Source organism: Lissotriton vulgaris, chromosome 4_1 (genome assembly GCF_964263255.1).
Source record: "Lissotriton vulgaris chromosome 4_1, aLisVul1.2, whole genome shotgun sequence".
Taxonomy (NCBI): domain Eukaryota; kingdom Metazoa; phylum Chordata; class Amphibia; order Caudata; family Salamandridae; genus Lissotriton; species Lissotriton vulgaris.
In genome coordinates, this window is record NC_141691.1 from 747,485,248 (window position 1) to 747,509,117 (window position 23,870).

A 23,870-nucleotide genomic window follows, 5' to 3' on the forward strand; every position below is an offset into this window, starting at 1 on the left:
CGGTTCACGTGGAGGACTCGGAGGGGGTTCCGAGGGGACTGGACGTCCACCAAATATGTCACTTGGCTCTTCTGCTCCACGACTTTGAAAGACCCGGTCCATTTATCTTGGAGGGCGCAGGGTTTCACCGGGGACATCACCCAGACCTGCTGGCCCGGTTGAAACTCGACCAGAGTGGCATTCTGGTCATACCAGCGCTTCATCTCCTCCTGACTCTCCTCTAGGTTGGCCTCGGCCAGCGCTTGGAACTTCTGAGTCTGGTTTTGGAGGGTTAGGATGTATCTAAACACATCCTGGGGTGGTTCTCGGGGTGCCGTCTCCCACCCTTCCTTGACCAAGCTGAGGCGCCCCCGGACGGGATGTCCGTAGAGCAATTCAAATGGGCTGAACCCCAGGGATTTTTGGGGGACTTCCCGGTAGGCGAAAAGAGGCAGGGGAGGAGGACGTCCCACATACGCCGGAGGGGCTCTTCTAGACCCATGATCATCCCCTTCAGAGTCCGGTTAAACCGCTCTACTAGGCCATTTCCTTAGGGATGGTACGGGTGGTGAATTTGTAGGACACTCCAAGTTGGTGCCACATGGACATCATATATTTGGAGATGAAATTCGTTCCGCGGTCGCTCACGACCTCTCGAGGGAAACCTACTCGTGAAAAGATCCCCATCAACGCCCGGCCCACCACGGGGGCCGTCACTGTACGGAGGGGAATGGCCTCTGGGTATCGTGTGGCATGATCCACCAGGACTAAGATGAATCGGTGACCTTGAGAGGTTCTGGGGTCTAGGGGCCCCATAATGTCGATCCCGACCCGCTCGAAGGGGGTACTGACGACGGGGAAGGGCTGGAAGGGAGCCTTGCGCGTTCCTCCACTTTTCCCACTAGCCTGGCACGTGGGACAGGACTTGCAGTGGGCCTCTACGTTCGCTCGCATCTTTGGCCAATAAAAGTGCGTAACTAAGCGGTGATAGGTCTTGTCCTGGCCCAAGTGTCCCGCCAGGGGTACGTCGTGGGCCAGGCCCAGGAGGAAGTCTCGGAAGCGTAGGGGTACCACCAGCACCCGGGTTGACCCTAGCTCGGCAGACTTCTGCTCGCTGTACAGGAGGTCATTCTCCCAATAGACTAAATGGGTTCCGGACTGGTCACCCGTGGGCTTCGGCCTGTTGCCGGGGTCCGACCAGGGAAGGGCAGTTGGCTTGCTCCCGGCAGAACTCCTCTTGGGAGGGGACCCCCCTGGTGACACCATTGTGCCAACTCTGGCAGATCACCTAGCTCAGTGATCTGTGCGGGATCGGGATGCAAGATTTCGTCGTTGGCGACGGGTTCTCCTCCTGGGGAGAGGCCGTTGGGCTCGGTTTGGTCGTCCCTGTCTTCGTCTACGGGGGGTGGCTGGGAGGTTCGGCTTCGACTTCCCAGAGAGGGGGCAGTCGGGCAGACATGGATCGCCTGGTGGCGCACACCCATTCGGGTAGGCCCATCATGCTCAGGTGGGTTTTGCGCTCAACTTGTCCCCACGGGGAACTTTCTAGGTCATTGCCCAGGAGACAGTCCACAGGTTGTGAGGTTCGGACAGCTACGCGTAACTTGCCTGTCACTCCTTCCCATTCGAACGGTACCAAGGCCATTTTACACAAGCTCTCTGTATTGTCGGTGGATATTTTGGGGCAAAAGACATTCTAGATGATTTGGTCCTCTTTGATTAGGTGACTGAGGACACCTGTGATGCTCTCCCCGGTGTCACGAAGGGCCTCCACTCGGTGGCCATTAACCGTCACTAGCTGCCGGTACTTTTTGGTGTTAGCGGGTAGGGGGGCTCCGGGAACCATTTCTCGGTCTCCTAGGGAGACTAGTATCATGGCAGCAGGTTCCCACTCTTCGGTGTCCTCCGTCTCCTCCCCTAGGGCAACGGCGGCCATCTGTCGGGCTGGGGGAGCCATCGTGGTGGGTCGCTGGGCCATGGGACACTGGGGGTCACTGGCGTAATGCCCGGGCTGTTGGCAACGGAAACATGTGATGGTGACTCGGTGCCCGTGTCTACCTGGGGGACCAGAACTGGCTGGCGGGGGTGCTGGAAAGCTCGGGGTTGGCTTCTGGGGGGACTACGCTGGGGACCTGACTGGAATTCCCTCTGTATTCCTTGGTTTTCCCCCCCTCTCTGGCGGGGAGGTCCCTGACTATTTCGGGGGTAGTCTCCTACGGGGACCCGGGTGTTCACCCAGCGATCTGCTTCGACTGCCAGCTTCCTCGGATCTGCGAGCTTGCTGTCAAGCAGATGCTGGCGTAGTTCCACAAAACAGTTCGAGGACAAGTGTTCCCATGCAATGAGGTTGATTAGTTCTTCTTCAAAGGTGGTCACTTTGCTGCCCTTGATCCACCCTTCTAATGCTCGACTGTAGAAGTTCACGTACTCCACCCATGTGGTGCCAGGTAGCTTCTTGCAGTCTCGGAACCGCTGGCGATACATTCGGGGGTGAGCCCGTATCTCGTTAGGAGGGCCTCTTTCATGTGGCTGTAGGAGGTCTGCACTGAGGACGGCAGGTCGAGCAGAATGTCCCTCCCCCCCGCTCAGGAATCGACCCCACAACCCAGCCCCCCAATCCTTCTGTGGGACTCGGTGGGAGGTCATGGCGACTTCGTAGGTTTTGAACCACTGCTGGATATTGTCGGTTTTATAGTATTCTTTCACCACATCCTTGGGGATGTGGACTTTTGGCTCTACCGGGGGAACGGTCTCTCGGTTCCCCGGGGGTCAGCCTTCTACGCTTCTTGTCTTCAGTTCGATCTCCTTCCAAGCGGCGCTCATGCTCTAGCTGAAGTCTCTTGCCTTCATGTTCTCGTTGGAGTTTCTTCTCCTCCAACTCCCCTTGTACTCGTAGCTGTTCTACCGCTAGCTTCTTTTCTGCTAATTTTAGTTCGCCCTCGATTTTTAGTTTGGCCATTTCAAGTTTGTGATTGCGGCTTCTCTCTCTATCCGCTAGCTCTTCCGGGGAGAGGCCCCCATCTGGTGCGTTGCTTCGTACCTGGGCGCTGCTGCTTCCCCTTTGGACGAGTCTGGGTTCGACCGGCTGCTCTGCTTCTCCTCCTGTTTGGGGAAGGGGTGCTCCGGACTCCACCCAGGCTTGTAGGGCTTTTTGCATATCTTCTTTCGTTTTTAGGCCTGTGGTAGCGATTTTCCGTTCTTTGCAAAATTCCTTCAATTCTTTGTGTGTGTACTCTTCCAGCTGTTCCGCACGGAACCTAGTACTCACATTGGTTCCAGTGGGACTCACGGTGTTTCCTTCTGCAATCTTGGTTCGGTAGTGTGTCAGCCGCTCACTGTACGATCTCTAGATTGTGGGCTCGGATCCCGTCGTTTGCTTCCAATGTTAGAAGGGGCGATCCCAGGGGAGGCCAGAGTATGTACCTGACCACCCTGTGACCCACCTCTCCTAGGAACACTGCCGAGCACTGGTGGGAGACCCTTCAGGGGGGGAGTCTCGAATCTAGGATCGCACGAGCTGAGCTAGCACCACTCGACAAAGGGACACCACACTGTAGGTTTTCAGGAGAACGTATTCTTTATATCTCAAGTAAATGGATCTTTATGATCCGCAGGATTCTTTTTTTTTGTAAAACCTTTATTTGCATTTAAGGAAAGAGAACACAAGAAAATAAAGAAAGCGACAGTTTCGCATAACTTCCCACACAGGGGGCAAACCGGGAGGCATGAATCAGGGCATTATAGGCAATAGCTCAAAATCCATTCAGCTCGTTGGGACAGTCCAAAAAAAAATAGCAAAAGTATCTTGCCATTACTGAAAGTAAATCAGGGCATCAGACAAAGCAGGGGAGAACGCTCAGATTGGCTGCCGTAATGTCTCCACCTGATGTGTTGAGCCTGTGTCTGCCTCAGTCGTCAGGGAAAGTGTCGCAAAGGAACAAGGAACAAGAAAAAAAGGGGAAAAAAGGAACTCCACCCTCCCCCACCCCCTTCCCCCCACCCGGTGGTGGTGACATCATACATTCTAGCAATCATTCCAGTTATATCAATCAAATTTGAAACAAATGAAGTGACCGAAACGTGGCAGGACAAACTGCGGAAGGTAGACCCTTGGAGCGGAAGCGCACCAAGGGACCCCAGCGAAACATGAAATTCTTGAAGTGACCTAGGAAAATGTCCGCCATCCGTTCCATGCTCAGCAGCTTCCACAACCTCGCATGCCACAGGGAAATCTCCGGGGCCTTCGGCGTCTTCCAGGCCGCTGCCAAAGTGAGTTTTGCAGCCCCCAGGCACAGTCATAGTATCTGTTTATCTGCTCTGGTTTGGTGTTCGCGCTCCGGATCCTGTAGACCCAGCAATACATGAGCCATGGAGCCATCAACAGGATATCCTAGTATCTCTTGAATATGGGATAAAATCTCTTCCCAGTATGGGCGGATGATCGGACAGTCCCACCAAATGTGGCGGAAATCACCAAGCAAGCCACAGCCTCTCCAGCATCTGTCAGAGGAGGTCGGGAAGATGCGGTGTAACTTGGTGGGGTATAAAGACCAATCCATGAGAGTCTTGAGGTGGGCCTCTCTAAGTTCCACCGAGTGGTTATGCACGGCGATGTCCCGCCACAATCGGGACCACTCCCCATCTGAGATGTCTCGACCAAGGAGGGCCTCCCATGTACCGGGGCCGAGGTGACACTTCGGAAGTAAGTAAAAGGCCATAGAGGAAGGAGATGACTCCTTTCATAGAGGAGGTTCGCAGCAGAAAAGCTTTGAAGATGGAGGGCGGTCTCGTGGCCCCGGCGTGGACTGCAGAGGACGTGGCCCAAGAGAGCAGCTGAATATGGTGAAAGCGCTCTGATTCAGGCACTCCGTAGTCCCGCATACAGTTGTCAAAGGTAAGTGGGGCATGGCCATGGAACAGGTGCGTGAGCGCGCAGTATCCCCCCTCTCTCCAAACATCGAAGGGCCCCTCCTGAAGTGCCGGTGGGAAGGCCAGGTTAAAGTGTAGCGGTGTGAAGGGGGAAGGCAACGAAGTCCAGCGATCATCTCCAATCACTGTGTCCCAGACCTTAAGAGTAGTGCTGGTGGGGGTACTAATGTATGCGTTCTTGGGTCTGTCCTTTTTGGGTTTCCACGCCAGATCCCAAATCGATCTTCCTGCTACACTTCTGTCCATGTGCAGCCAGTGCTTCTCCGAGAGTTGTTGGGACCACTCCACTATGACCCGCAGTTGTGCGGCTTTGTTGTATAAATGCATGTCAGGAAGGCCCACTCCTCCCTCCTTCCGCGGCCGGCGGAGTGTAGAGAAGGAAAATCGTGCTCTGCCCCCTTGCCAGACGATTCGTAGCATCTGGGTCTTGAGACGCCGGAAGAAGGCAGTCTCCAGCGGAATAGGGAGGGCCTGGAAGAGATATAAGAATTTAGGGAGATTGACCATTTTAAGTGCATGGATTCTGCCCAGCCACGAAATGTATTTCGGCTTCCAGCGCTCCAGGTCAGCCCGAGTTTGCGCCAACAACTGGGGAAAGTTTGCCGAATACAACTGTCCAATCGAGGGAGTCAGCCAAACTCCCAAGTACAGGATAGAGTGGGGGGCCCATGACAGGGGCGTGAGCGGCTGCAATCTATCCACCTCCGCTGAGGGAAGGGTAAGATTAAGGACGAAGGACTTATCGTAATTAACTTTGAAGCCCGCCACCTCCTCGAAGCGAAGAATAACCCTTTGGACGTGCGGAAGAGAGTGGGCCGGGTCCTTGATAGAGAGGAGGACGTCATCGGCAAAAAGGGTAATCTTATGTTGCTCTCCCGAGAATGGAAGTCCCCGTATCTCTTCATGCTCACGCACAGCAAGCGCCAGAGGCTCAATGCTCAGGGCGAAGAGCAGAGGGTAGAGGGGACACCCCTGCCTGGTGCCACGCAAGTGAGAGAAGAACGCAGAGAGATGGCCGTTTACTGCCACTCGTGAGCGGGGATTTCTGTAATTCGCTCTCGCCATCGATAGGAATTTAGTGGAAAAGCCGAAGGCGGCCAAAGTACGAAACAAGAAGCCCCAGTCCACCCAATAGAAGGCTTTTTCGGCGTCCAGGCCTACTAGAACCGCCGGAATCCTGAACCTATTGGCCTTTTCAATCAGATGGATGACTCTTCTAGTGTTGTCGTGGGTTTGGCGGCCCTTGATGAAACCAGATTGATCTGGATGAATGAGTGCCGGCATCAGGTCCTGGAGCCTCCCCGCAATGATAGAGGAATACAGCTTGGCGTCGATATTGAGAAGGGCTATCGGTCGGTATGAGGAGCATCTCGACGGGTCTTTCCCCGGTTTGGAGATAATCGAGATAACGGCCTCTGCCATGGAGCCCGATGTCTCCCCAGTTTCCGCCATGATATTAAAAAGAGAAACCAGGAAGTCGCTCACCTCTGATGCAAAGGTCTGATAGAATAGAGCTGTATAGCCATCTGGCCCGGGTGCCTTATGGGGCTTCAGATTTTTAATAGCATCCATGACCTCCTCTCTAGTAAACGGGGCTTTGAGTAATCCATTCCATTCCTGGGAAACCAGAGGAAGCGGAAGGCCACTCAGGTAGGCCTGTTGGTCATCAGGGTCAGAGGCTTCCCCTCTATAGAGCGCTGCGTAAAAGTGCCCGAATAGGTCGGCCTTGTCCTCATCTCGATGGTGCAGAATCCCCACAGCATCCTGAACACCTCCTATATATTCCCTTTCCCGTTTATCCCGGAGCTGGCGAGGTAGGTGTCTCCCCAATTTGTTCCCCTGGGCATAGGAGAGGCGCCGGAGTTTAAGTAGAGTGAGCTCTGCTCTGTTGTTATAGTGAGCTCGAAGTTTCCCTCTAGTCGCCGTCAATGGGCGAAGGGTCAACCTGGAAGGGTTCCGCTTATGCTCTTGTTCAAGAACATAGAGTTCCTTTTCCAACTCCTCACGCTCCTTACATCTCAGCTTATTAAGGTTGGCATTGAGGCCCAAGCAAGTGCCCCTCATTGACGCCTTAAAGGCGTCCCATGTGGTGAAGGTTGATGTATCGGCCACAGGGTTAAGATCGAAAAATTCATGTATGGCCTTGCGCAATTCTTTACAGGAAGTCTCATCTTGAATAAGTGAGGCTGGGAAGTACCATTTGCGCTGCCCTTCCCCCCTTGCCGACCAGAGCACGTGTAAGCTGTGATCAGAGACTGAGAGCGGGAACATTCTGGCGTCGCGAAGATCCCCCCTAAGGGACTGTCTCAAAAAAATGTGGTCCAGGCGGGAATAGGTGTGGTGGACATGAGAAAAGAAGGTGTAGTACCGAGATTGGGGATGGAGAGAACGCCACCCGTCCACCCGTCCACCAGCCCCAAGTCTCCTATCAGGCGCTGCGTTTCAGCTGAGAACACCCCAGTGTCCGAACGTTGGCTATGAGAGCTATCCATTCCCTTATGCCATACTAAGTTAAAGTCCCCCATCAAAAACAAGGCGCCCTCCACAAAGTCATCCACCCTTCGCATCAGGTCCTGGAGGAAGCCATTCTGGCCTGCATTCGGAGCATACACTACCACAAAGGTGCACATTTTTTCATACAACAACCCCTTGACCATCAGCCATCGACCCACCTTATCGCTGCGTACCTCCATGGGCTGAAAGTGAAGGACAGATCGGAAGAGAAGGGCCACCCCTCTATGCTTCGTGGTAGCCGATGACCTGTAAATAAGGGGAAAGTTTTTATGCTTGAGGCGCAATTCGTCCTTGCGCGCCAAGTGTGTCTCCTGGAGACCCACCGCGTATAGTTGGTGATCAAGCACATACTTCAAAACCTTTTGGCGCTTCTGTGGGGAATTCAAGCCCTTCACATTCCATGTACCTATAGTTAGTGGCATTACTCAATGCTATCCGCACCCCCTGCTATCTGTATACTGCAAAGACATCTCGCATACCTCGCCAACCAGTGGGGCCAAACGGCTCGTTGTGTTAGCAACTCCAACCCTAAACAACTGCGAAGAGTCCAGTCCAGGGGTCTAAAAGCATAACCCCAGCACGCCACCACTTGACATCCATCCACATGCATACTTCTTGGTCACCACCACCGTCTCCCCGGTTCCCACCTACCCCGCCTCCCTCCAAAGCCCACCCACACAACTTTCCCCCCAAACCCTGTAAGCCCTGCAAGGGGACAACAAAACAAAAGGAAGCAATGGGAGGGAATAAGGAAAAGTCTCACCAAACAGGTCAGGAGGACCAGTAGTTCCAAAGTGCGGACAAATATTGATACCCTCAAGGAACGAAGGTCGGGGGTACAGTCAGTGGTCCTCCCAGGGTCTGGTCCGGGTGTCTTCCCAGAAAGTACATATGGACCCACGGTACCTGGATCGGAGGCGTCCCTCCGACACTATCTATTCAGCCAACCAGGACTCAGGCCACTCCAAAGCTGTCTCTTGATGTAGCCTCCGTCGCTGTGGTCACAGAGGCAACTGCTGCCCCTGTCTCCTGCAAGCTAGTCGTGGGGTCCGGTCTCCCCCTTGCCGCTGCGCTGCCTACTCTCTGCCAGGATGAAGAGCGCCGTCTCCGTCTCGCAGGGGAACCCCCTCCTCTCGGGGAGGGAGCCTTGTCGTTCAGACCCAGTAGATCTTTGGCAGCTTCCAAAGAGCGGACCTGCACCAACCTATTTTGCCATCTGAAGATGAGACGAAAGGGGTGACCCCAGGAGTAGGCCACATTCTTGTCTCGCAAAAAAGCAGTAACAGGTCGGAATTCACGCCTTTTCTGAAGTGTCGAGGCCGTCAAATCCTGAAAGAGCTGAGGATGATGATCCCGAAACTGCAGCGAGGAAATCTCACGTGCTTTTCTGAGTATGCGCTCCTTCAGTGGGAAATTGTGGACGCAAACCAGAATGTCCGGGGGGGGGAGCTCTTCCGCCCTTCGGCAAGCCAACTCTATGGACCCTGTCCATACAGATTTCATGAAGATCCTCCTCTCCAAGGATCTGCAGAAAGAGGGCCTCTACATAACTCCGCAGATCTCCAGCCTCACCATCCCAAGGCACCGCCCGAATGCGAATGTTATTCCGGCGGGACCTGTTTTCCAGGTCTACCGCGTGAGCCTGGAGATCCAAATTCTGTTCCGTGAGGCGGATCACGTCTTGCTGGAGCTGGTGTACTTCGCCGGCCAACCCCAGATCATGGTCCTCTAGTGTGGCCACTCGCTCTCCAATGTCGTCCACATCCCTTCTCATCTCACGTAGGTCCGAAGTGAGTTGGGAGCGGAGCTCCGAGATATCCTCCTTTATCGCGGAGAAGAGCTCTAGCATGAAGGCCTTAGTGGCAGGTGCCTCATCATCTCTTGGTTTGGGCGAGGCGCTGGGGCCCGGCGACGCCGGTTGCTGAGAGCTTCTTGGCGGTGCGTCTTTGCCCGGTTTCCCTGCGCGTTGTATGTTGGCCATTGTCTCTCTGTTGTTCGGGTCCGCACCCCAAAGGCACACCAGGGCAGCAGCCGCGTCGTCGGGAGGATATGATAGAGGCCCCCCCGAGGTTCCGTAATCGTCGCGGCCCCCGGTAGACCCCAATCGTGGGCAGCGGCAGGCACCCCAAGCGGCGTGAGCTGTGTGGGGGGGAAGGTTCCTTAAGTTCGCCACCGGGGTCACAGGGATACGACAGATTCACCAGCGATGTGCAGCCAGGGGAAGTATTCCTGGTGGAGTCAGAAAGCGATTAATCCCTCCCAGGGGGGCAGCCACAACAGCTCGCGATCCCCCCCATGGCCCACCGGGCTCAGGGGTCCGAGGAGCGCCACTCGTCCGTGCCAGCCAACCGCTAGTCCAGCTAGGCGCCCCACCGGGCACCTCAGGTCTTCTCCAGTGCCAACCCAGTTGCCCCGCTGCCAGACCTCCAAAACCTCGTGGCGCAGCCTTCTCTACAGCAAGTGCACCCCAGGCGGAGCGCGAACGCGGCTCCCACGCCCGGCGCCCTCGAGTATTGCTCTCCACTCGCTGCTAGGGGGCCGAGGGGTGTCCACAGTCCCAGGCCCTTGCCGCTCAAGGAGCACCCCCTCCGATCCCCAGGTCCGCGATAGGCCGAATCCATCTCCTTGTGGTTCAGGGATAGGCGGGCCTGCAGTCTTCGGCCTCGCATGCTTTATACCACCGGACCGGAGCGTCTGCTTGTCCTGCTGCTTTTGGCCGCCCTGCGGCCGGGCTCGTGCACTCTGCCCCAATCTGGCCCCTCCGTTGATCTAGGAGTGCACGGCTCCGCTCAGCCGGGCCTACCTCAATGCCGCCTTAGCCGTCCTGCAGCCAGCTTCCGGTTCGCGTCAGGGCTCCACAGCCCTGGCCGCGGTCCTCACCACAGCTCCCGGCTTCAGCGTCGGCCACGCCACCACAGGCCGCCAGCAGTCCGGGGTGCACCACGCCACAAGGAGAACCGCTAGGGAGCCCAAACTTTCAGGATCGCCTCGGGGGTCTCTGCTAAACTCCCGGTCAGGTCTCCGAAGTCCCGGGTAGGCGCTAATCAAAGCTTAGCAGGTTCGGCGCCGGAGGGACGATTAGAGCGTCCTACTCTGCCGCCATATTGACTCCGCCCCCAGATCCGCAGGATTCTTATGTACAAGTAGAGCAAGGGCTGAAAGAGTCTCGGTAGGGAGTTGGGTAGCGGGACAGTCTTAATGTTCAAGATACATGCAGGTGCGTATCCGGCGCACAGCTCTCAATCCTCGAGCTGGGGGATACGAGTAGATCTTGGGTCCAGCCGGACCAGGATAGTCTCTGAGCCGCGACCACGTCCGCAGAGCTCGAGCAAGGATGTGGCAGTTCTTACGGTCTTAGGGGAGCCGCGATCGAATCAGCAGGGCTCAGGTGTTCTGGGTTGCGAGGCAGCCGCGACCACGACCACGTCTGCAGGGCTCAGATGGTTCCGGACAGAAGTCCTTCTCTGCCGGGTAGGAGCTGCGACGATGTCAGCAGGGCTCAGATGGTTTCGGGCAGAAATCCTTCTCTGCCGGGTAGGAGCCGTGACAATGTCAGCAGGGCTCAGATGGTTTCGGGCAGAAGTCCTTCTCTGTCGGGTAGGAGGCGCGACGATGTCAGCAGGGCTCTCGTAGTTCCAGGATTCAACTAACTTGATCGTCCCAGGGTACCCGTTGATTTAGGACTGCTCCTCTTTGATATTCCCGAGTCCTCGCAGGTAGAGGTCTTAGCACCTGGAGGCCGCTTGTTGGGGGTTCCTCCCACGCGGCCCCTTTCATCCCTTCAAGTTGGGTCTGGAGGGATCCCAGACACTCAGCAGGCTTGGAGCCAGCCCTCAGGAAGGCCGGATGGGCAATCGAAACCCATCTCTCAAGGGGAGGTGGAAGGTGTGATCGAACTGCTCCTCCCTCTCTCGCTCACAGGGGGCGCTCTACCCCCCAGCCGGGTATGGCGCGTCTAGGGCCGAGGTCGTGCTGGGGCCGGGGGCAGCCATCTTAAGTGCAGGGGAATGGGCATCGGGGGCCTTTGGGGCCTATAGGGTTTGGGTGCGTCCGGTACTGGGAAGAGACCGGGTCTAACCTATAGCAACACAAAAATGGTGATTTTGCCGAAAATGGGGATTTTGTTTTCTTCAGGGTGAGAATTTTTTTTATCTCAGACATTAGCCAATCACATAATTTAAAAAAAAACAAATATGATTTACAAATGTTGCAATTTTGGAAATTTTGTTAACTTTTTAAAAATAAAAATATATTGCCAAGATATACAAGAACGGGAAGCTCTTTAAGCCCACCCAGCAGGTTTGCGGCATACTGTACTCCACAGATCCAACCCTTGCTCAAGATTGGCTCACTTTTGTGTCAGTCTGAATTGCTTTGCTTATGTGTGTTGCTTTCCTCCATTTCAGTATTTGGACCACCCACAGTAGGTTTTTGGTTTCTCCATTGATAGATTAGTTATTCTCCCTGATCTGAGACGTTTATCCCAATTGCAATGCCTACATATACAGTATATAAAATGACTTACCAATACAACATAATTGCTCTTCAGATTTGGTTATTTCATAACGAGATCTAAAAAAAAAATACCACAACATAATTAAATGACACCATATATACGAATAAAGAAATGATACCCTATCCACAGTGATGGGATTGATTATGTTAACTCGTGTGTTAGGCATCCCTTCAAAATACCGAATCGGTATGGTATTTATTGCTGTTTTGCGACCCAATTCTGGTCGCAAAACTGTAATACTTTACCACCAATTTAAATCGTGTGGTAACCCACTCACAAAGAAGGGGTTCGCTAGGGACCCCTTCCCCTTTGAGAATGTTAAAAAATGAAACTGCAAAGCTGTATTTTGTAATTTTAAACTCCCCACGTTTTCCTTTGTGGAAAATGTGCTGCATTGTAAAAGAAAAAAAAAAGTTTGCTTTATTAAAAAGAAATCATAGACACCGTGGTCTGCCAAACCTCAGCAGGCCACCATCCCTGTGATGGTTGCGATTCGTATTGGGTCACAAAATTGCGACTTACCTCATTTAATATGCATTAGGTAGGTCTATTTGCGACCCACTAGGAATCACTAATGAAACATGAAACTCAAAAGAGTTTCATTCATCAGGAATATCGATTTTCGCATTGCAATTCAGAGAGAATTGCCATTAGGAAATCAGTATTCCTAATGTTTGTACATTTGGTCCCATATGGTTTATATAATACAATTGTGTAAACTTGGTCTGTGTTTTCCTGCTATATTTACATTTTTTTCCCTTGTTGCAGATGCTAGAGATGTGGAGCAGCTGAAGAAGAATAATATTACACACATTCTTTCAATTCACGATAGCGCAAGGCCTATGCTGGAGGTAAGGTCATATATTCAGTGATTGAGCTCCAATCGTGCAGTCAAAGAAATGTGAATTTGTACCTCGCTTTTATGGACTGATCAATGACTTTATCTTATTGAAGGAGCAGAAAATCATAGATTTCTTCTGTGATCATGACAGAATGGCTAGGTCGTTATTTACGCAAAAAATCTGATATTAACTAGCTTAAGTTTACACCTACCTATGGAGTGAATTCCCTATTACTGTTTCAGGAAGAGATAAGCATATGTGTGTAAATTTAACAGGTGTTTATTTATGCATGTGTAAATCAAGTGCATTTGCACTTCTTTGTTCCTCAGCGGTAGAAATATTTTACCTACGGAGAAACCCTTTCTCCCACACTTCTTCAGGATGTGGTCCTTCACAGAATTGCATCTCCAGCTGTTCCAAGGGTGGCATGTATTTGTTTAAAGTTTGCGACTACACACACACGTGCAAGATTATGGGTGTTCGTTGACTATCTGTGGAATGCCCACAACCCATCCAAGGACGATGTGCTCGCACTTAATATTACACCATACTGGTGTAATTACGTGTTTGCAAATCAGCTTACGTGTAACTGTGTATACCATATGTGAGTTAACATTTGCAAATGAAAATATATGTACTCAAAAGTGCAGTTTAATTGTTAATGTACCTTTTTAAGTCGTGCCCTGATGTTTTCAATTATACAAATGCGTAAGCTGAAGTTTCCTAAGAATATAGGGTATGTGAAATTTCTGAAAGGTGAACTTGTGGCATCCTACTTTTCCATATCTTGAACTAACTCTCTCTTCTTCCCTGGAAAAAGTTATTTGTATTGTAATTCTCTCATGAAGCTAGTTTCCATTGAAGTGGCACATCTGATGCTGTAATAGGGTAAGGATGCACTGATGGAGGCCCCTGTGGCCTTTAGTCATCTTGCCTCCACCTTAATACCTTAATGGGATATATGTTGGAGTAGTAGTGTTGCAGCAGAGGGGCAGCTTTATACACTACAACTTTGAAGTGTTGCAGCATCTCAAAGTGCATGTTTTGTCCAATGTTCCAAATATCAAAGCTTGTTGGGGTTCTTTTAGTGTGCACGGCAGTGCACAACTTTGTTATTTTTAATGTATCTTAGGCTAGTTCCCAACCTTTAGGTCTATCATGCCAGCATTATCTGTTTGCCAGGGCTCATGGAAGCAACTAAGTAAGGGTAAAGGAGAGCAGTGTAGAAGAAGGGGTTGTGTCTCCGCCTCTTCTTTGCTCATTCTCGTCACCATTTTATTGAGCAGCAGTTATTGGTCCACCAATGAAAAGTTCCATTGGTCATAACTGATGGATACATTTTACCGAGACCATGTCTATAATTATAGTAGGAAATGGCCCTGCATGATGTATTAACCAACAGCCATTAACTTCATGAAGATTTGACAATAAACCACATTTCCCATAAGTCCTTGGGAAAGAAACAAAAACAGTCCATCCAATCAGGATGCTGCAAATTCATATAAAATTCCCTGGAGACTCTCTATCCTCCTCTTTCTTCCTGCAAACACAGCCGTCTTCTCCAAAGGTCACTCCTGTTTATTGGGATCCGTCCCTGAAAAAAGAAAACCATTGCTTAAAGTGGCCGTTTTCAGGTGACAAGGACTCCAATTTCAACCAACAGTGTGGAAATATCAACTTAAACATGTCTAACAAGATAAGAAGTTCGTCATAAAACAGTATATTCATACATTATATACATTTTTAATTAACTCAAAACATATTGAAGCCTCCTATCACGTCGGGTGGGTATGCTAACCATGTTAGAAGAATGAGTGAGATAATCCTCTCCTCCATGTCCTTAATAAAATTTTAAACTTTGTTCCACTAGCTAGTACTTTTTTTATTCTATGTCCGGGCCCGGAGACGAGGATTAGGCTAGTTTAAAGCTTTTCAACCATTACAGTTACCAGATTAGAGACTGGTTTAAAGTAAAACCTTTTAAAAGTAGAAACTGATGACCAATCTGCTGCATTGTGGATGTCCTCTAATATCACTCCCAAAGAAAAGGATTTAGATGTCATGGCCCTTCTCACCAAAATGAGCCCCGTACCAGGAGATATCAATACCAGCCTCTTGCAAGGTCCATCTGGCAATATTAGGGGGGGGAAACTGTTTTTTGAGGTTTAGTGAGAGCTATCAACAACTGTCTTTCACACTCCGAGCAAAGGTCTCTTGTCATTGACTCTGGCGCCTTTACTGCTTCAACATATTGTTCTGGAACATCCAGAAATGCTGGGTATGACTATTCTTTTATTACTTTTTGTTCTTTGAGCAGTATGAAAAGTTACCCCTTCAGGGGTGAATACCCTACCGTTTGGATCCAGAGCTCTTACATCCGAACTCTTCCGCAGAAGATCAGGCAGAATATGGTGGCTAACTTTGCCGACAATTGTTTTCTTGTCAAATATTTATTCAATGGGCCATCTTTAAAAGGCTCAAAATCTTATTTACATCCCATAAAGTGTAATATCTGGGTTTGTGTGGAATCAATAACCTAATAACCCTCAGGCGATTGCAGACCACAGGGTATTCCCCAACCGGATGACTGTTTATCAACAGATGGCTTGCGGAAATTTCCAATCGAAATGCATTGATTAACCTGTAGGCCAGACCTTCAGAGGCTAGAGCCAGCAGGAAATTGAAGACGTGGACAGTGTCTGTCCCCAAGGGATCCAATTGGCGTTGGAGATACCAACCCAACCATCAAGACCAGGCGAACCGTATCTTCTATTCGTGCTATCCGACAGGCTTCAATGAGTAAAGAGGCCGCCTCTTGTGACTTGCCTGGACTTTCCAACTTTCCTGGTAATCCTCCAGGCAATAAGACAGAGAGCCCGCTCGAACCAAGTGATAAAGATTGTCTTGGGGATCCCGGTGAAGATCCAGAAGTAGCGGTAGAGGGATTGGAAAATCCAAAGAAAGTTCCATCAGAGCTGGAAACTAAACTTGAGACCTCCAGACGGGGATAATAACCACCAGATCCGCCTGCTGCCTCCGATCTTGTGGGGATAATCTCATTATCATTGCGAATGGCTGAAGTGCATACCCCATATCTGTGCTCCAGTCTTGGAGAAACACATCAGTGGGTTTTCAACCTCGTTCCCACCAGGTGGTTGACATAGCATACTGCCGCCACATTGTCCATCTTGAAAAGGGCACAACACGGAACCAGCATTTTACTGCAAAAGAACCTGCCGTTAGTTCCACACAATTTATGTGGAAGTCCTGGTCTGTAGAAGACCATTTACCTCCTTAAGAATATTCTACACATGGAGAAGGCCTTGAACACCCTAGACTGGGTCTACCTTCGGAAAGTGCAAAATGGCACCTCATAACACGTATCAAAATGGGGGAGTGTTATCAGGCACTTGACCTGTGGAACAAGGCAGGCTGCCCTCTTGCCTCTGTTTTTCGCCTTGGCTGTGGAGCCGTTGGCCAGTGCCTGAGGGAGGGGAAAGCTCTGTCTAGGATCCTTATCAATGCATTCTCCCATGGAATTTTTACTATACGTAGATGATCTGCCATATGTGAGTGAGCTGTGAATGGTACCACTATAGGTGCTACATGAGCTGGACAATCTTTGGAGAGTCTCCAGCATCCAACTTAATAGTACTAAGTCCTAGCGTTCCTACTCACTGAAGTGGGGGTGCATAAAATGAACTCGGAAATAATGCATGGTCTGTCGCTCGCAAGGGATTCTAAGTACTAAGTAAGAATGTATTGAGACCAAGAAGACTTTGTTCATTGGAATCTGAGCCGAGCGATTGGTGCAGCCAGGGTGTCTGTAGCCTTCTGGACCAAGTTGCCCCCCTTTCAGGGTACGCACCTTGATCAACAATCCCTCTCAAGACCCTTTAAAACCTAACCCATTTTCATGCCGCGTGTCTAATATCAGAAATCTAAATATGTCAACTACTGTGTTGAATCGAATAGTCTGCTAATCTTCTATCTTTAAGAGTAACAGCGAGAATGCTGTGCTCATGCCAATGGAAATAGTGTACATGAAAACCCACAGGTTTCCCATTGCAGAATGCAGTACTGTGGGATGCACCAACATTGATTTTGTCATTTTAGGCATCTCTTCTACCACTAGCAGGCTATGATCACCAGCTTAGGTGTATGGGTTTCAGTTGCCCTCCCAGAAGAGAGCGATATTAGTCAAACTACATTTGTCATTTGACACTGTTATTAGGTATGCATCTCATATAACCACTTTGTCACAAGTTGAAGGTGTGCAGATAAATAATCTAGCTCCACATAAGCTACTCTCAACGAACCGAAGGGTGATCATGGGACATCCTCATCCTTCTGCCATTTAAGATTAGGGTGGTCATGAGTGACTCCAGTACCCTGAAAAAGGGAGGCTTGGGGAAAAAAACGGTACTATTTGGAAATGGGAGACAAGTTGAGGAAGGATTAATAAGCTGGGGATGGCCACCCTTCCAAGCACAGACTGACAGTATCTTGCAAAGCAATATAGAATTGCATATGACCCTTTAGTCTTACTCCACAGAATGAGTTGTCCGTTTGATGCATTCACATGCAATAGTATTTGAATGAGACTGGAGCCCAGAGCCGAGAAGTAACGAATAGAATGGTTAGTTCACCTGTCACAGGGAGAACAGAAACGATCTGTTCCAGTCAGCCGAGAGACTATCGTTCATTTTGAATGGGGAGGTCAGATTTATGGGTTTGGTCTACATCAGCATATTGCCATGGTTGACTGTCTTTTCTATTAAGTGTCTAGGGTGTATCCCAATGCACAATGGCTTTCTGAGTCATGGAGCCTGTTTTCCAGTGTAGTAAAGGCTCTCTGCGCCACGTCATGTTCCCGATATCACAATAATAATGTCTCTCATACAGTCTCAATTTCTCCCATGGAACCTTCATTTGAATGATTTGGTTTGGTGTCATCTGTTGTTTCTCTGATGGCGGTGTCTCATAGCGTGGCTATCTCGAGGTGCCAATTGGGAATACAGGTGAATGCCTACTCCAATGTAGTAGTGTTCATACTGGGTTGTGGTCCACAGTCTTGCCCAGATACTCTACATGTCTCCCCTGAAGCTTTGCAAGTCTTAGCAGATGGCAAGAACTAAACCCAGCAAGCACCTGTCCAGCCCGCTTGTGTACAGAGAAGTAAAAGTAGTCCTCCCTGTTTGATTGCAAGTGCCGCCATGCATCTTAGAGCAGCCAACAATTCAAACAGTGGTTTAAGCTGATTTCTTATTTTGGTTGCTATGTACCAATATCGGCTAGAACCAGTCTTGTGCCTGAAGACCCACGTAATTAAAGATGCCCCCAAAGAGGTAGTCTAGAGTGCTAATCCTGCTCACAGCCTTCCTACAGCTACAAAAATGCAACAGTAAGAATATTATGAGCATACACCGTAATAAATGCGATACGGCCTCCCAGAATTCAGGTGCCTGCTAACCACAATAACCTCCTAGACCGTGTGCACAGACATGCTTTCAAATGGCACCAGGTCCACATAAACACATTGGAAGTGTAAGCAGTGACTTACATCTGGCCTCTTTGCCTCTCTGTAGTCTAGCGCCTTTGATCTCTGACAACTATGTCCCTTGTAAAAAATGTAAATGGAGTGTTAGGGGATTTCAGGTATGCTAGAACTCTGTGACACTTTGATGGTCCTGCCATACCATTCATTCTTGTTTCCTGTCAGGAAGGTGGAGTCACTAAGGGCCCGATTACAAATTAGGTAGTGTTAGATCGGGACCGCCACACAGCCCCCCCGCTCCCACACCACCAAACTAGTGTGCGTACTGCCCGCCAGATTGACTTTTACAGTTGCAGCCAGTTCTTTGGCAGTCCCACGGCTTTTCCTATGAAATATGTACCGCAGTAGGAACGTCAAAGGCAGTACCTGCATGGCATGTACTGGTGCAGTCCATGCCATGCAGGTACTTGGGTGCAGTGTAGAGACTAGTAAGGTCTTAAATAGAGAGAAATCTAATACATAAATACAACTAGAATACCTGTGTTTGATTTCATTTGAATGGAACACCAACCTCGCCTAAGCCTCAGATTCCACGCCACATGCCTATTAATAAAAATAAAGTAAAATGGGTGTAGCGCTACTATCCATGGAGGGATGCATCAGCCAAGAGACCAAGGTCAGTCATAAAGGTGGCTACCCGGATTCAGGATCTGAGGAAGAAAATCTTACTAAAGTGGTGCTTTCAGCTGTTTCTTGTATCCTCAGGGCGGCATTGATCAGTGATTTAGGGGTGTAGTTTTGTCAGTAAAATTGTTTGTGGGGGAGTAGCTTGGTCAGTGAAACTGTGGGGGATGAGCTTCTGATTTTCCAACAGTCAGGCTGGCATATGATGTTTAAATACATTATAGGACAAGCAGGGTGCATGGGAGGGGCCTAAGGGGCAGTGGAAAGGGAGAGGAATGTGGATTGGTGGTAGTTCTAAGAAAGAAAACAAAATATTATGTTAAATAACCAATATTTTTGAAGACTTTCAAAACAGAGTGAGAGATGGTGCGTTTTGTCTGTGTGTAGGTAAAAATCCCAGTTGAAATCCGCCTGAAATCTCACAGTTCCCGACCGAAGGCACCTGTACCCAACTATTTGAAAATAAATGTGTTCCTTGGCAGAATACTGCAGTCATCACCATGACACACCCTCCCAGTAGTTCATCAGCCATGGTAGGTGTCTCTTATTGATCCGGCAAGTCCGCTCCGTCATGCCCTGTGGACTGTTTGGAGTGGGCGTAAGGGTCCCTGCAGATTGTGTGTGCACCCCCCTGTCATGGTGCCTTTAACTAGTGAAGGCCCCCACTCATTCATCTTCTTTTTGTCACCTGGTCGATTGCAGGGAGATCCCCGGGGCGGCGAGGGGGGGTATCCAAGTCAGCCAGAGGTGTGTGTTCCCTTTATTACAATGTCGCTGCTGCCCAGACCAAGGCCACTTACTGCTTCCCTGTGATGTAAAAATGTTGTTATTGATAGTTTCCCTTGGACGTGGTGTAGGATGATAAATGACTTTCCATATCGTGTAAAATGCTGGGTTAGTAGCCGAGGACTGAATACAGTTTGGTGGGTTAAAGTTCCTACTATGCAATAGGGTGCTTTGTAGATGTTTCTAGGATGTAGTGTATGGTGAGGCATTTGTAACCATAGAGTACAGACAGTGGAGTGTGGTTGTTCTCTGGTCTAATTAAATAGTATGGTGAGTTAGTGCCCCTAGGGTGCAGTGAAGTGCCGTGTTTTGGTGGCCTTAGACTATAGTGTGGTGGGTCACTATACCTAAGAGGTAGTGTAGTGTGAAGGCTTTAAGTCACTAGGATGCAGTGTAATGTGAGGGGCTAGTTACCCAAGGGTGCCGCGCAGTGTGGTTGGTTAGTGCTCCTAGCATGCATTTCCTCATGTTGAATATTTGTCACTACAATAATACTGTGCAGTTGATGCTGTGGGTATGATGCAGTGTTGCATGGTATATCTGTGCTCTGAAAATGTTATGCAGTGTGGTAGTTTGTTGTCCCTAAGTTTTAGTGCCTGGGATTGGTGTGTTAATGCCCCAAGGTTGCAGTGCCATTTGATGACTTGCTTTACCTAGCAGATTTTATTATGTTAGGTGTGTGCCCATGATGACGTGCACGGTGTTTTGCAGTGTAGTGTGAAATACGCATTCCCTGAAGATGAAAGGCAGTGAGGTGGGCTTGTGTTGGAAGGATACATTGGAATATTGTGGGCTAGTGTCCATAGACTGCCGTACGAGGTGGGCGTTATTGTCCTTTCTATTAACTGTATTATGATAGGTTAGTGTTCCTAATGAGCAGTGTTGAGTTATTAGTAGTGATTTGTAATGGGGGGCTAAGCACGCTGAAATTTGCACACCAGAAAGCTCCCGCCATGAGGGAAACGGCTGCAGGGGCTCACAGCTTCTTCGTTCACCGCCGTGAGGGCAACGGCTAGAAACTTCAATCCCCAATTGCCCCAAGGGCCACCGGCGCACCGGTGACGACATAGCCTGCGCCCAGAGGCGCCACAAAACAGCGGAACGCCTCCCGCCCCGCGGGACGCGCAGGGCTAAGCCCGGGCAAAGGGCGGGCCGTTTGTGGCCGTCAGGGGCTGAAGGAGGCTGGGCTGGGCCACCCCACCAAGCCCCCCTGGAATAGACTACATGAGACTTGAAACTCTTACTGATGTGGTAACTACTACAATCTTTTTAATCAGTCAAAGCTTGGCCCAAAGTGTGTTGTCTCTATCTGACGGTTTTGCTGTTGGGCCCTACTTCCTATTCTCTTTTATTGCTTGTTCTTATATTTTCAAATTTAATTTGTTTCTTAAAATTGTGAGTATTGGAAAATATAATTCCTTAAGTACTTACGTTGAGCAGTATGGGTAAACATAACCCCTCAACGTCCCGCCCCATGACTAGGCAAAAAGCGGCAACAACCCAACCACTGCCGAGCCTAACAGCCATCGACAAAATGCTCCAAAAAACAATAGGGGTGGTGGCATCGACAATAGAGAATACTGAAAGACGACTCTCACTTACTCCTGCTATGCCCCCTCCCCCCCTGTCTACTGGGGATCTCTCCGTAGTCACAGTTAACCCCCCTGAATCTGTCATTTTTTATGCCCTCTTTTGCTGAGCTACCATGCGCACAGATTGTGCCAGACGTGAATGTCTCTATAGATGTTGTACCCCCCCCCCCCCCCCCCCCCCCCCCCCCCCGGCAGGCAAAAAGGCTCACAAACCCCGTGGTGGAAATAAGAGTCAAAACCTGCTAAAAAACCAGCTAAGAGTAGTATCTACACCTGATCCTCTACAGTCTGACCCTGGCCCCCTTTCCCCACCCTAGGACCTCCCGTCTGGGCTACTCATTTACTAATTGATCTCCAGGCCCACATGGAACAGCTTATCAACTTTCATTTTAAAACCTTGTCATGTAGGATTGATAAACTAGTTTCATTGATAAATAACAAAGGCTTATGTGGAGTACAGCCATCCACCACAATGGGGAACCCTGCCACTAAAGTGGCTCTAGGTACAACTAAGCTGGCCACTAAAGGCTTAAATCCAGGCGATAGTATTTGCCTTGATAACCCTACACATGATCTGGCCCCTCTAAACACGCAGAAATGTATCTCTGCCTCGATTGGTTCTGGCCTAGCTAACCGACCTAAGGTGCCTCCAGCTGCACCCGACCCGACACCTTGTGCTCCACTCCCTACCCCAAAACCCCCTGGGAAACAGCGCCCTGATCCGGGTAGGTCACAATACAACCCTACTTTGAAATCTTACGAAAATGGACCCCAAAAATCCCCTCCTTGCCCCCTGCTACCTCCTGAAGCATCTCCGTATGTGGTGGTGCTCACAGGAGTAGCCTTACTGGTCAGCGAACAAGGGGAAACATTTCCCGAGTTGAAGAATAAGATCATCTTCTGGCTAAACAGACACAGACCCCTAATGGGTCCAGGCCAGGGGGAGATCTTGTTCGCTCTAAGAGTCAGCTGGCTAGGGACTAGACCCAAAGACATCTGTGGTGACTGTGTAATTGTCAATTTTAGGGATCCTGGAGTGGTTAAACACATACTAGGTAATGGAGGGCCTTTTAATGCGGGCTCAATTAATACTTGTCACCTGGGGTATTTTTACCCATGAGTTCCAGCACTGGGTAGGCCTGTACCAACCTATTTCCACCACGGCGGACAGGAATTAGATTATAATATACCCGTGGCTAACAGATATAGTGCCTTGAGCAATGTGGATTGACTACCCCCTCCCCCGGTCCTAGACGGAATGGTTTCGAATCTACCCAGGAGCCATGTTGAGGCGGGTTTGAGTGACGAGGTGGGTCACCCCGAGTTGGTTACCAGGTATAAGGTGGATAGTATAACAACACTTCCATCATCCCAAAATGCCGGCCCCATAGGAGGCGAAAGGGAGTTGGATATACATACCCATTTAGAATCTCCACCCTCTAACATGCCCCAATCTATCGAAGATGCCCCAGTCCGATTGGTGCTTCGTAGACCTTTAATTGGGTCCTGGAATGTAACAGGGTTAGGGTCTAAGCTGCATAACCCGGAGTGGGGAGAGCTGTTGGACAGTTATGACTTGTGTCTGTTTCGAGAGACTTGGCCGCTGTCTGCCCCCGCCAGGGTAGGCTTCGCGACATATTATTCACCGGCGGTGCAGGGACCCAGGGGAAGACCCTCGGGAGGGGGAGGGGGGGGGTTGTGTATCTGGGTTGCTGCGCACTTGGGGTGTTCAGTTAAGGTAATAGACTCTCACTGCCCAGACATTCTTTGCATTGTACTCCACTTTCTGGATGGTTTGACGCTGGGAGTGATTAACATATACATACGCCCCTCATCACACCAGTTGGGCTTATCTATTTTAGAGGCCCTAGAGGTCCTCCTTCTCTCATTTCCCTCGTCGTACCATAAAAATATCGGCGTAGATTTTAATTGCCATTTTGAACTGCTTCTCGGGATCCCCTCTGTAACTTTGGATGAGGATGCCATTTGGCTTATTCCGGAATGCACTATGTACCCGGTAAAGCGCTTATCGCCTTTGGCTCTCATGATCAACAAGCTGGTTGTAACACACTCCCTTAGGGCCTGCAATGGCAGACTCCTTCCCAACGTCCCGGGTACAAATACTTTTAATAGACCGGGGAAAAGCACGACCATTGATTACATCTTGGTTAATGTAGAATTCTGGGCCCGACCGAGAGCTTTTTCTGTCTTCCCAAGGGTTGATAGTGACCACAATCTATTGTCACTAGAATTAACTAATACACTGGGCCACCGAAAAGAACTGGGACCAGGGAAGACTCTTACTAATTCGAATCTTGTTACAGCGGCGAGTGGCAGACGCATTAGGTGGGTGAAGGTCGCGCTAGCCCCTGATAAGCTAGCTGAGATATACCACCTTGTTACAATCTCCCTAGCAGAGGTTTGCGACCTCTTGAGTCTCAATCGTGATCCGCCCAATCTCCAGGTTTTATAGCTCATCCATAACAAGCTTCTTTGTACTTTGGCCGTTTATTTTCATACTACTGATACCA

General features: G+C 50.0%; 1 protein-coding gene across 1 annotated transcript in view; it reads left to right on the top strand.

Annotated features, from left to right (window-relative positions):
- Nucleotides 1-23,870, top strand: part of DUSP22 (dual specificity phosphatase 22) — a 388,641-nt gene that overhangs the window by 118,193 nt on the left and 246,578 nt on the right. Inside the window, exon 3 of the mRNA XM_086965050.1 lies at nt 12,707-12,789. Within this exon, the coding sequence (XP_086821176.1) occupies nt 12,707-12,789 (83 nt within the window). The remainder of the gene's footprint in view (nt 1-12,706; nt 12,790-23,870) is intronic.